The 13,568-nt window shown below is 38.9% G+C and overlaps 1 protein-coding gene across 1 annotated transcript in view; it reads left to right on the top strand.

The window, feature by feature from the left end:
- The window catches only part of ARID2 (AT-rich interaction domain 2), a 200,164-nt gene that overhangs the window by 141,288 nt on the left and 45,308 nt on the right, over positions 1 to 13,568 (top strand). The window contains exon 15 of the mRNA XM_083365211.1: positions 258 to 3,124. Within this exon, the coding sequence (XP_083221337.1) occupies positions 258 to 3,124 (2,867 nt within the window). The remainder of the gene's footprint in view (positions 1 to 257; positions 3,125 to 13,568) is intronic.

The following is a 13,568-nucleotide window of genomic DNA, read 5'->3' on the forward strand; positions in this document are numbered from 1 at the left end:
GGTGTCCAGTTTAACTGCTTAAATTAGGTTGCCATTTAATAATAATTTTTCAATTAATTAGGAAGGAAAGGAAAAAACGGTTGTCACAGTTTCAGGATACAATAGAAAATATTTACCCATTACTACTGTGAGATACATAGAATTCATGGTAATGGGGCAAATATTCAATAAAGGAAGTATTCAAAGCTTAATTTAGAAATGTTAATTCTTACTGATTTCAGCATTACTGCTTCAGATTTGTTTCCCTTTATCAACAGGACTCCCACATGGATCATCAAGTATAGGAAACCATTTTCAGAGAAATCCTATTAATAATCAATCTTCAACTATAGCTGCAACACAGATGTCTTTTCCAATTCAAGGTGCATCTACAGTGGTACAGACTGTTTCCAGAATACCACAAAACCCTTTAGTTCATAGTCACCATCAACAGAATGCTTCTGTGGCTGTTATACAGAATAAAGCTCCAATTTCTTGTGATGTAGTGAAGGCCACGGTAATACAGAACACAGTTCCGCAGTGTGCAGTTCCTGTTACTATTGCTGTAGGAGGTGGAGCACAATCTTCCAATCAAAATCCTAGTACTGCAGGGCCACAACCCTCTGTTACAGTTGTCAGCTCCCAGACTTTACTTCATCAACCTGTAATTCAGCAGTCACCTCTACATGCAGTGGTACCAGGACAAATATCCTCAGGCACTCCTGTTACAGTAATTCAACAAGCTGTACCTCAAGGTCATATATTTGGCAGAGTACAGAACATACCAGCATGCACTTCAGCAGTTTCCCAGGCTCAGCAGCTCATCACCACATCATCACAGCCAGTACAAACATCAACTCAGCAATCCACAGGTGGTAATCAGCAGCAAGATGCTGTTATTATAGCACCTCAGCAGTATGTCACAACGTCAGCATCCAATATAGTTTCTGCTACTACAGTTCAGAATTTCCAAGTTGCAACTGGACAGGTGGTTACAATTGCTGGTGTCCAGAATTCACCAACATCAAGAGTAGGGTTTCAGAATATTGCCCCAAAGCCTTCTCAGCAAGTTCCAGCAGCAGTGGCACAGCAACCAATGCAGCAATCTCAACAGCAACCACCACCACCTCAGCAAAGTGTAGTGATTGTAAGCCAACCAACTCAGCAAGGTCCAACGTATGCACCAGCCATTCACCAAATTGTTCTTACTAATCCAGCTTCAATCCCAGCTGGCCAAACTGTTCAGTTGGGTGCACAGCCAAACTTAACTCCAACTTCCTCATCATCACCTGGACCAGTTTCAAACAACCAAGTCCCCACAGTAATATCATCTCCATCTCTCACCCCTCAGTCACAAGGACCCCCTCCTACTGTCAGTCAGATGCTTTCTGTGAAGCGTCAACAACAGCAGCAGCATTCACCAGCATCATCCCAGACACAGCTGCAAGTCCAGCAGCAGCAAGTCCAGATGCAAGTTCAGCCACAACAAAATAGTCCTGGAGTGGGTCAGCCACCTTCTAATGAATCCAGTCTGATAAAACAGCTCTTGCTTCCTAAACGAGGCCCTTCTACTCCTGGTGGCAAACTTATTCTCCCAGCACCACAAATTCCTCCTTCAAACAGTGCAAGAGCTCCCAGCCCTCATGTGGTTTATCAGATGGCTAATAACCAAGCAACGAGTTTTGGAGTTCAAGGGCAGTCTTCTGCTCAACCATTACTAGTTGGACAGCAAAATGTTCAGTTGGTCCAGAGTGCAATCCAGTCCCAAGGAACAGTACAAACGGTTCCTATTTCCAATTTACAAATATTGCCAGGCCAGTTGATTTCAAACAGCCCAGCAACTATTTTTCAAGGAACTTCTGGCAATCAGGTTACTATAACAGTTGTGCCAAATACTAGTTTTGCTACAGCAAATCCAAGTCAGGGAAATGCAACTCAAATAATTGCTCCAGCTGGAATAACAATGAGTGGGACACAAGCAACAGTTGGGCTTCAGGTGCAAGCGCTTCCACCTAACCAGGCACCTCTAGCTGGACAATCATGTTCTGCTACTGCTTCTCCATTCAAAGGAGATAAAATAATTTGCCAAAAGGAAGAAGAAGCAAAGGAAGCAACTGGTTTACATATTCATGAGCGCAAAATTGAAGTAATGGAAAACCCTTCTTGCAGAAGAGAAGCTGCAAACACCAGCAATGGCGATGCAAAAGAAAATGAAACACAGGTGGGAAGTCTTCTAAATGGAAGAAAGCATGACTCCAGTCTACCTCCAGCTAACTCAGGGAAAACTCAGAATGAGGCCAATCAGTTCTCACAAGTCAGTAATGGATCATCATTAGTCATGAATGAAAATGGAGCTCTTGGAAAGCAGAACTTTGAACAACCAGACACACAGGAATTTAAAAGTGATTTAAGGAAGCCCCTCCTTAATGGAATCTGTGACTTTGAAAAGGGCGATGGTTCCCATTTAAGCAAAAACATTCCAAATCACAAAACTTCCAACCATGTAGGAAATGGTGAAATTTCTCCACTGGAACAAGAGAATTTGGATGCCACACAACTAGATATTGCCAAAGGTGATCAAGGGGAAAGATTTTCCAATGGACCTGTTTTAGCTTTGGGGACTATGCCTGTTGTAAGCAGTACACAAGAGGCTTCAAAACTCTTAACCCAGCATCCTACTAGTACCAATCCTGATGTACCTAATGGACCTCTAGTTTCAAGTTTGAATTCAGATGTGCCTCACCAACGCCCAAGTGTAGTTGTCTCACCACAGTCAACAGCCTCTGTTATACAGGGGCATCAAATCATAGCAGTTCCACACTCAGGACTTCGTGGATCCCCAGCTACTCTGTCATCTGAAGTACGGTCAACTAATGGCACAGCAGAATGCAAAACTGTAAAGAGGCCAGCAGAGGATAATGACAGGGAAACTGTTCCAGGAATCCCCAATAAAGTAGGAGTTAGAATTGTTACAATAAGTGACCCTAACAAAGCTGGCTGTAGTGCAACTATGGTAGCTGTGCCAGCTGGAGCAGATCCAAGTACTGTAGCAAAAGTAGCAATAGAAAGTGCTGTTCAGCAAAAGCAGCAGCAGCAACAACAGCAACAGCATGCAGCACCATACATGCAAAACATGGTCACACAGGTAGGTCCTTGGCAGTCTTCATTTTCTAGCTACTAAATTTGATTTTATACATGCGTATGTATGTGGGGATATAAAGGTTCAGTGCTTATAATTTGTTCCAACAGCCTTAAAGTGAGAACTATTTTGTAAATCCTACCAGTCTGTTATCACTCATCATTTTTTGGAGAATGGTTTGTATTTATAGAAATAAATAAGTTGGGATATAATTTGATTAAGTGTAGAAGAATTGTTTTTACTTTTATTTCTTCACTGTCTTATTTCAAAAGCTGAGATGCTTTCTTACATTTTACAATTTTAAATATTTGTGTTCCTGAGTTCTTGTTCCTTTTGGATTTCAAGCTGTCTTTTGCATCTTAATGCATTCATTTGCAATGGTTGTCTTTTGTATACATCATGTATATTTTACATATGCTTTGTGCAGTATTGTATGTAAAAACATGTCAAGAAACCTGTAACCAGCAGTGTTTAATTAATAAGGTGTATTTTTCATCACTAGATCTGTTCATTAGTTTTGAAAATATATTCTTATTACTGTCTTTGTTAATGTTACTTCATACATGTGACAAAAGATGTTAATACTACATGAACAATGTGAAGACAGACCATTTAATAACATTGCTGACTCCTTTTTGACTGTTTTTAAGATACATGTTCTAATTATCTAAATTTGTCTAATCTAGATACATTTGTGATTTTTAAAATTGGGATAAACTTAAAGCATTTTTCCTTGCTTCACAACAGAGGGAATCCCATATTTTTAAATTACCGTATTTTTCGGACCATAAGACGCAACTGACCATAAGACGCACCCAGTTTTTAGAGCAGGAAAACAAGAAAAAAAATATTCTGAACCAAATAGTACCAGTATACTAAAACAGGGCTTTTCAACCTTTTCATCCATTGTACCACTTTTAGGACAAGGCAATGTCACCCAGCAACGTGTCAAAAACTTGACACCCCCCCTAAAAAAGGGAAAAAATGATAAAGTACAGGTAGTCCTCGACTTACAATGATTCACTTAGTGACCGTTCAAAGTTACGACACTGAAAAAAGTGACTTATGACCATTTTTCACACTTATGACCATTGCAGCATCCCCAGGGTCATGTGATTTACATTCTGATGCTTGGCAATCGATTCATATTTATGATGGTCACATTGTTCCAGGGTCATGTGATTGCCTTTTGCAACCTTCTGACAAGCAAAGTTAGTGGGGAAACCAGATTCACTTAACAATCATGTTACTAATTTAATTTCTCTCTCTCCTTCTCTTTCTCTCCCTCTCTCCCCCTCCCTCTTTCTTTCTCCTCTCCTTTCTTTCCCTTTCCTTCTTTCCCTATTTTTCTCTTTCCCTCTATTTCTCCCTCTTTCTATCTCGCCCTGTTCCCTCCCTTTCTTTCTCCTTCTCCCTCTCTATTTTTCTCTTTCCCTCTATTTCTCCCTCTTCCTCTATTTCCCTCCCTCTTTCTTTCTCCTTGTCTCTCTCTCCCTTTCTTTCTCTCACTCTTTCTCTCTCTCCCTCTATTTCCCTCCCTTTCTCCTTCTCTCTCTCCCTCTTTCTCTCCCTCTCTTTTTCTCTTTCCCTCTATTTCTCCCTCTTCCTCTATTTCCCTCCCTCTTTCTTTCTCCTTGTCTCTCTCTCCCTTTCTTTCTCTCCCTCTTTCTCTCTCTCCCTCTATTTCCCTCCCTTTCTTTCTGCTTCTCCCTCTTTCTCTCCCTCTCTATTTTTCTCTTTCCCTCTATTTCTCCTTCTTCCTCTGTTTCCCTCCCTCTTTCTTTCTCCTTCTCTCCCTCTTTCTCTCTCTCTATTTTTCTCTTCCTCCCTCCCTGTCTCCCTCCCTCCCTCTCCCATTGTCCCTTCCTTCTTTCCTTCCTTCTTTCTTCCTTCCCTCCCTCTTTGTCCTTCCCTCTCCGCGTTAGAGCAGTACCTACGGAGGCAGCCCTGCAGCCCGGCTTTCTCTTGCAGAAGGCAGGCTGAAACGGAGCAAGGAATGCGAATTGGCCGATCTCGCGCTCCTGCATTCTCCTCCGCTTGGTTTCAGCTTTTCTTGCTACAAGAGAAAGCAGGCTGAAACGGAGCGAGGGAATCTCCCTTGCTTTGTTTCAGCCTGCTTTCTCTTGTAGCAAGAGAAGCTGAAACCGAGCAGAGGAGATTGCAGGAGCCGATTCGCATTCCTTGCTCCGTTTCAGCCTGCCTTCTGCAAGAGAAAGCCGGGCCGCAGGGAGATTGCAGGAGCCAATTGCAATCTCCCTTGCTTTCACTTGCGGAGGTTGGGGCTGGCCATACGGATCACCTTCGGACCATAAGACGCACCCTTGTTTTCCCCCCCACTTTGGGGGGGAAAAAGTGCATCCTATGGTCCGAAAAATACGGTAACTATTTGTGTTTATTCTGAAAGTTAGACTTACAAAAAATATAAACTTCAATCACTTTAAATTTCACAAAAGAAAAGAAGTTGCACAAAGGAAACAGACCATTGTTCTTTATTCTCAAGAGCCTAAGGCCTGCCCAAATCAGTATCAGTCAGATCAAGTAGTCCACTTGCATATACACTTTGGACATATTACAATAGTATAATTTCTTTGTTTCTTTATAATCTGTTATATATGTTCTCAGTCTGGCTGTGCATGATTCATTCAGTCTGAACCTCCATAGAGGGCGGTTGCAAATCGACCACAGAGATCCTAGAGGAAATGCGTTATGTGAATCTCTTCTAGTCAGGTGTGGGCATGGGGTGGAAGCAACATTGCTCAGACTTCTGAATAACCTTCAGCCTTTTTAGGCCTTTCTGCAATGTTGCTATTGTTGACCACTATATCCTGTAAATTGCCCTACAAAGGTTGAACGGATAGTTTTTGTGGTGATTCATCTTTTACCTAGATGGAGCATTCTAACTGATCTTGGTTTCTCTAGTGTGGGTTACCATAACACCCATTTTATTTCTACATGAAAAGCTGTTGTAAGGTATCGCTAATATACAAATGTCAGGCCATTATATATTACCCTCAGCTGAGCTGGCAATGTGGAAGTCTTGTACAGTTATTTGAACATGGATTAGAAGTCCATGCTATCAGATCATCTGTGCAGAGATGAAACCACAGCAAGACAGATGTATAATTTGTTAATAAATGACTGAACAATCTGAAATGTTGGTTTAATAATTACATTTGATGAGGTTGTACTTATCTGGTATGAGAAGTCTTTATAAAACAGGGTCGTGCTTAAACAACAAGACCAGAGGACCTTTTGCTCAACTTGACTGATGCTTCAGTTATAACCTATAGCATATCATAAATATATATGTATATATGTGTGTGTGTATACACACACATACACACATGTACATTTCACCTAGATTAGTAAAATGCAAAATATAAATTACAAAGATCTATATTCAGATGCCAAAGTTTAGGCCATCTAACTATTGAAATGCAATGAATGAACTGAACTAGAATGCCCACATGACAGTAACTCGCTCCTTGAGTACTACTTGGCTAGATTACTATTGCATATTCCACTTTGAGCTCTCTTTGGAGAAGCTGCAGTTCATCAGAATGTGGAAGCCAGATTCCTGGCAAGACCTCCCCACCACTGTAGAATAATATCATTATTAGGTTTACTGAACTGGTCGTCAGGCTTTTGGGCTCAATTCAAAGGGTTGCTTGTCTCCAATAAAGACTTACAAGGTTTAATACCAGATTATATTGGGCACTACCTCACCAGAATTGACTGCCCATCCAACCAAATATCAGGTACAGGTGAAATCATGGAAAGATCTCTTCCTTGATTATCCCCTAAGCTTTGGAACATCATCTGCCCTTCCCCTCTTTCAAAACTGGTGTATCATATTATACCACTGTATATTTCATTTTGAATCACACTGCATGACTATTATTGTTAGGTTTATTTTGTGCTTTCTTATTCCTTTTGTTTTAAGTTTGTTTTTGTAGAGTTCTTGAAAACTGGCCAGGAACTTTTCAGATTAACTCAGTTGAAATGTATTGTTAAATTAATAAGCACATTTTGATTTTGATTAATCTATCATTATGAAAGGCAGCTTGCATATTTCTTCCTGACATCCTAAAGTGCACAATTTCAAGAAAAAGCAGGTTATATGTGAATTCTTTGCTTGCATAAATTGATGGTCTCAGATATACATTAGGATCTCAGAAAACTGTAAAATTAGGAATTTTATCACAGGTGCACACAACTTTTGTATAGGAAAGTCAACGGTAAATGTTTCTTCAGCCCAGAAAATAATTGTGTAAAATAAGAACATTCTGTTGTGGCACAGATCCTCTACACACCAAGCCCAGAATCCAAACATTAGTGAGAGAGGAGATCACCCTGAACTAAAAACTAGATAGTCTTAGGACCAAGCACTATTTACAGGGCATTGAAGGTTGATTGTTAGAGATTTCCTTATTTACTTTTACTTCATCTAACATTCTTTATTGTATGATTGTGGATAACCTTCACTGCATATGATAGTTTGAGGCATGAAAAAAGATTGATAGACAATGAGAAATTCCTTCAGATTTTTATGTTAATTCCCCAAATTCATTGGTTTTCTAACTTCTGAATGGAAACAGAAACTGCCAGTAAAGTGGTTTTAGTGAAATTATTTTTTAAGTTGATTGAAAACTGATTTCCTGGAGACAATCTAATTTTTTTCTGTTAAATGAATGTTTGTCATGTCATAAGGTTCTTTCTTTCATCTACCCCCAATTCTACAGAATATGAATGTGAAGCAGAATGCAGAGGAACATATCCAGAAAAGTTACTGAGAAAAAAAAAGCTAGTAATTTCCTGTGAGAAAGTAAATGTGTGGTTGGAGTCTATGGAGGGATTACCTATGGGTCTTGGAGTTCAAAACATGTGGTAAAACAAAAGAGAAACTGCTTTTAGACACAGGACTAACACTCCGTTTATTTATTTTATCCTGAGGCTTTCCATCTTCATCTTCACCCAAGGAATTATGTACAGAGTGGAAACAATGGTAGAATTTAAATAGTAATTATTTCTTTTTCAAAATAAAGGTGCTAATTGCCTCAGGTATCTTTTTAAATTTCAAATATTTGAAGATATTTTTAACAGCTAAACTTTCTCTGCACATGCTCTTAGATAATTTTTTAAAAATTCTTAGTCTAAACTGTGCTCATCTCAGCTGATCAACTCAGTGCAATCTCCAAGAAGCAGGTTTGGAGAGAATGTCTAGATAGTTTTTTTACTTATGGTATAATTTTATTAATCATTTCAGTATCTAGTAAACCATCACTATTTCTTTTAAAAAGCTTTCTTTAACAGACAATTTTGGAAGGACGTATGAAACTCAGATAAATGTGAGCCATATTGGAGAAAGAATATGTTCATATCTTCTATTTTTGGATTTATTTTTAAATTATGATGCCTATGTCACAGCTGAAATGAAGGGTGTAGAAATGATGTGATAATGTAACAAATGTTCATTTACCTCAAATCACTTATACAATTGTCTGATAAAAATCATGTAACGATTTTCTGTCTCAGGAAAATCAGTACAGCATATTATTTTCTACTGTGAAGCAGAAAAACCACAGGTGGAAAAGAATCTATATTTTCAAGAGCTGTCAATCAATATCATTATTTCTAGTGTCTGTAAATGGTTAAACTCTTCTTCCATTGACTTCTCAGCTCCAGTGGAAAGTGAAGTGATATAAATACTTTTAACAGGATTGTTTTGTCCAAATTTTTTCTCCGCTTGGTATCTTTCATTCATATAACCTGGTTTTAAGCATGATGAACATAAAATGTAATAGTCTGTCAAGTAGGAATGAAAGAGGTAATAGTCCATCTCAGTAGCAGAAGATCGCATTAGGTAGAGCAACAGACCAATGATGTCATCATCATGTTAGTTATTAGATGGAATTTTTTTGTTTGAGAAAGTGAAGTGAAAGTTTGTGAACTCTTTACAACTATACGTAATCCTGTAGTACAATGTGCTCAGAATTTCATCTAAGACTGATTAATTGAAGAGATTCTGGTTAAACAATGTCCAAAACAATGTACTGTGGCATGTCTTTTTAAATATACTGCTAACAATGTATTTATTGTAGAGGTATGTAAAAGTTATAGGACAGGTTATTCAGGTCTCTTAAAAGGGTAAATTGAGTCAGATATCCCAGTAAATGAGATGACAATCAAGTGCGACTTTGAGAAATAATCCCTATTAAAAACAATAACTTGGTTGTAACAATTTGAGTCTCCTGTTCAAAATGCTTATGGAAGTGAATCCTGCTTCAATCAAAATAAATCTTTGTAGACCTCAGAAAAAGGGATTGTCTTCCTAGTCTACTAGGAAGACTGTAGAAGCATTGGTGATAACTATAGGTTCCTTCAATACCTTTGTTTCTCTTCCCAGGAACGTCTTTCAACAAAATTTATCCCAAGAGTAAGGTATAAAATAATCTGGAAGGACAAAAAAATGGCAAAGGAAATGCAGAAAATACATTGTCTGATTTCAATATTCATGAGTCCATCAAAAGGAAAATACTGAACAAGAATAGTGTAATAGTGTAGTGTAATAGTGTAAACAACATCTTTAGTGTAATGCCAAGTAGGAAACCACTGCTTTCCACAAACTCCATGGCTGCATGTCATATTTGCTAAAGATCCTCTAGATCAGACATGTCAAACACAAGGCCCGGGGGCCGGATCCGGCCCGCGAAGTGGTTTCATGCGGCCCGCGAAGCCATCCTGGAAACAGTGAGGGAACGGCCCCCACTGCCTTGGCCCTGGCCCAGAGACCCTCCTTCTGCCAGAGACCTTCAGATCTGTCCCACTCCTGCCCAGGCCCCCATAGGCACCCTTGATACCAACAATGTAGAGCTGGCCACGCCCACCCAGTAGGCCATACACACTCTAGCCACGCCCACCCAGTAGGCCACGCCCACCCTGGCCATACCCACCCGGCCCCCTGTGGGCAACCGCAATGCTGATGCGGCCCTCAATGAAATTGAGTTTGACACTCCTGCTCTAGATGATCCAGCAGTCTATTGGAATCATGTTCAAAGAACACCTATAAAAGTGGAAGTCCTTAGCATTAACAAGAAATGTGCTTGGAGAAAGTAAAACACTGCATTCCAACAAAAGAATTTCATATTGTGAAGCTATGGGAGTATCATGGAGCTGCCTTTCAATCATAGGACCTGGATAGTTTACAATAATAGAGGAATAGTGGGTTCTGAATTATAATAACAAACTTTGTAGGAGAAGGTAAGGTTATTTGTCAGTGAACGGAAGCTTAAATGAATGCTGATCATGCCACAGAACAGTAGTAAATCACAATGGCGAGCAGAATTTTACATTTTAGAATAGCTGAGTTGAAGCCCTTAATCAATTGAAATGTTGAAGTGAGCAGTTCATTCAGGACAGTACTTGAATATAAAGAAGCTATAGCACTTCTGTAGAGGGAAATAGACCAAAATATTCCAAACTGATATGAGGTATTGACAAGTACAGGAAACATTTGGTTAAAGTCATTGTTTAAAAAGCAGAATCAGAATCAGCTGGAAGGGGCCTTGGAGGTCTTCTAATGCAACCCTTTCAGACAAGTGACTGTCCAGTCTCTTCTTAAAAACCTCCAATGATGATGCACCCACAAGTTCTGTTTGCAAGCTGTTCCAGTGATTAATTGTTCTCACTATTGGGAAATTTCTCCTTAATCCCAGGATGTTCTCTCCTTGAGTAGTTTCCATCCATTTTGGAAAATAAGTTGATGACCTCCTCTTTGTGGCAACCTCTGAAATACTGGAATACTGCTATCATGCTCCACCTAGTCCTTCTTTTCTCTAGACTAGCCAAACCCAAATCCTGCAACCATTCTTCATATATCTCCAGGGTGTTAACTATCTTAGTTGCTCTTTACACTTTTTCCAAAGTCTCAACAACTTTTTTGTAATATGGTGACCAAAACTGGATGCAGTATTCCAGATGTGACCTTACTAAGACTTTATGAAGCAGTACTAATACTTCACATGATTTTGATTCAATGCCTTTGTTTATACAACCAAGGATTGTATTAGCTTTTTTGGATGCTGCCACACACTGTTGGCTCATATTAAAATGATCGTCCACTAGGACTCCAAGGTTCCTCTCACAGTTACTGTTTTTGAGCCAAGTTTCGCCTAATCTGTACTCGTAACTTTGTTTTTTCCTCCCTAGTTGTAAAGTCTTGCTTTTCTCCACATTAAATTTCATTTTGTTGGATAGTCTCTCAAGATCTTTTTGGATCCTGAGCTTGTCTCCTGGGGTGTTGGCTATTCCTGCCAGCTTAGTGTCATCTGCAAATTAGACGAGTTCCCCTTCTGTTCCCTCATCTAAGTCATTTATGAAGATATTAAAGAATACTGGGTCTAAGACAGAACCTTGTGGTACCCACTGCTTACTTTGTAGATATAGTACCATTAAGGACAAACATCTGGTTGTTTTTTTTAAATTATCTTTTCCAGTACCTTCCCAGGTATTAATGTTAGACTGATTGGTCTGTAGTTTCCTGCATCTGTTTCTTTTCTCCTTTTTTGAAGATGGGAACCACATCAGCTCTTTTCCAATCCTCAGGTAATTTCCCAGTGTTCCAGGATTTTTGAAAGATATGGTGCATGGCTCTGAGATAACATCTACCAGCTCCTTCAAAACTCTGGAATGTAATCCATCAGATCCCTGCGATTTATATTCATCAAGATCAGATAGGTGTTCTCTAACTATTTTCTTTCTTATTGTAATTTTTATTTCTAGTCTGTCTTTTATAGTTTGGTTTTTGGTAGATTGGGCTGTGGTTTCTTTTTGTGTGAGAACTGATCCAAAGAATTAGTTAAGCAGCTATCTCTCTCTGCTGCCTGTTACTTCCTTGCCATCTTCTCTCTTAAGTGAACCTACTGTTTCCTTAACTTTTTTCTTGTTATTTAAAAAAGAAACTTTTGTATTATCTTTGACTTTTGCTGCAAGTCTTTATTCATTCTGAGCCTTTGCTTTCCTGACTTCACCTTTGCAGATTCAGACTATCTGCTGATACTCTAACTTAGTTATGTGTCCCTCTTTCCATTTTTTCTACTTGTCCTTTTTGTCTTTCAGTTGATCAGAGAAATCTTTTTGCAACCATGCTGGTTTCTTCTTGGATTTCTTATTTTTCTTTTTTAGTGGTATTGTGCTGGACTGGGCTTTTATGATCACATTTTTCAGTGTTTCCCATGCTTCTTGAGTTGTTTTCTCCTTTACGATTTTCATCCGTGGAATTTTTCTTAGACTCTCTCTGAGTTTGTTAAAATCAGCTCTTGACATTTAAGACACTGGCTGGATTATGTTCTGTTGTTTGTGTTTGCATTATATTGAATTCCAGTATGACATAGGTCACTCTCGCCCAAAGTTCCAGCAACTTAAACTCCCTCTATCATTTCTCTATTAGTAAGAATTAGATCCAGTATAGCTTTTCCTCTAGTTCTCTCTCTACCTTTTGGATGACAAAGTTGTCAGCTAGCTTGGTTAGGAATCTGTTTGATATCCCATTTGCTACAGAGTTTGTCTCCCAGTTTATATAAAGGTCCTACATATATTTGTTAATTGTTTAGCAAAAAGTTCATCTATTTCTTCTGCTTGATTGGGTGGCCTATACTATTCACCTATAGCAATGTCATTCTTTTTTCCTTTTATATTGAGCTTAGGAGGTTTTCATCCTTGGTTTTGTTGATTTGTTTAGAGGTGTAGTGATCTTTTATATATAATGCAATTCCATCTCCTCTTTTGTTAGGTCTGTTTCTTTTGAATAGTTTGTATCCTTCCATTAGTACATTCCAGTCATGAGTTTCATCCCACCATGTTTCAGTAACAGCAACTATATCATATTTACCATCATGTACTAGTACTTCAAGTTCACAATGTTTGCTCCCTAAACTTTGAGCATTCATGTATAGGCATTTTAATCCTTTATGGGTCTTGGGTATGTATCTTATATCTCCTACTTTGTATCTGGGTTTTTCATCCTTTCCATCACACTCTACTTCATCTTCCTCCTCCTCCCTCCCTCCTTAAATGATTGGTAATCTAGTGGTTTTTGCTTGGAATTAGGTTCTAAAGATCTTGAAGATTCCCCCCCCCCAAATTTTAATTTAAAGCCCTTCTGATAAGATGGGCCAGTCATTTTACAAGTATATTCTTTCCAGTTTATATAGTTTTCACCAATTATTAAAACTTGACATGCTTTGTTCAGCAAAGAGATAGACTATTGCCTCAGTGTGTCCAATTAAAACATGATACAGTGCATGTTTTCTTGAATCTTTTGTACAATGGAACTCAGGTCATGTTGCAGGTCACAAAACTTACCAAGTTATAGATCTAGAGGTTCACAAGCATTCATTGGTCATGGATTGAAGCTTTCAGACAAGATTAAAGTTCTCATAGAACCTGTAAG

This window comes from Vipera ursinii (genome assembly GCF_947247035.1).
Source record: "Vipera ursinii genome assembly, chromosome: 6".
In the NCBI taxonomy this organism is placed as follows: domain Eukaryota; kingdom Metazoa; phylum Chordata; class Lepidosauria; order Squamata; family Viperidae; genus Vipera; species Vipera ursinii.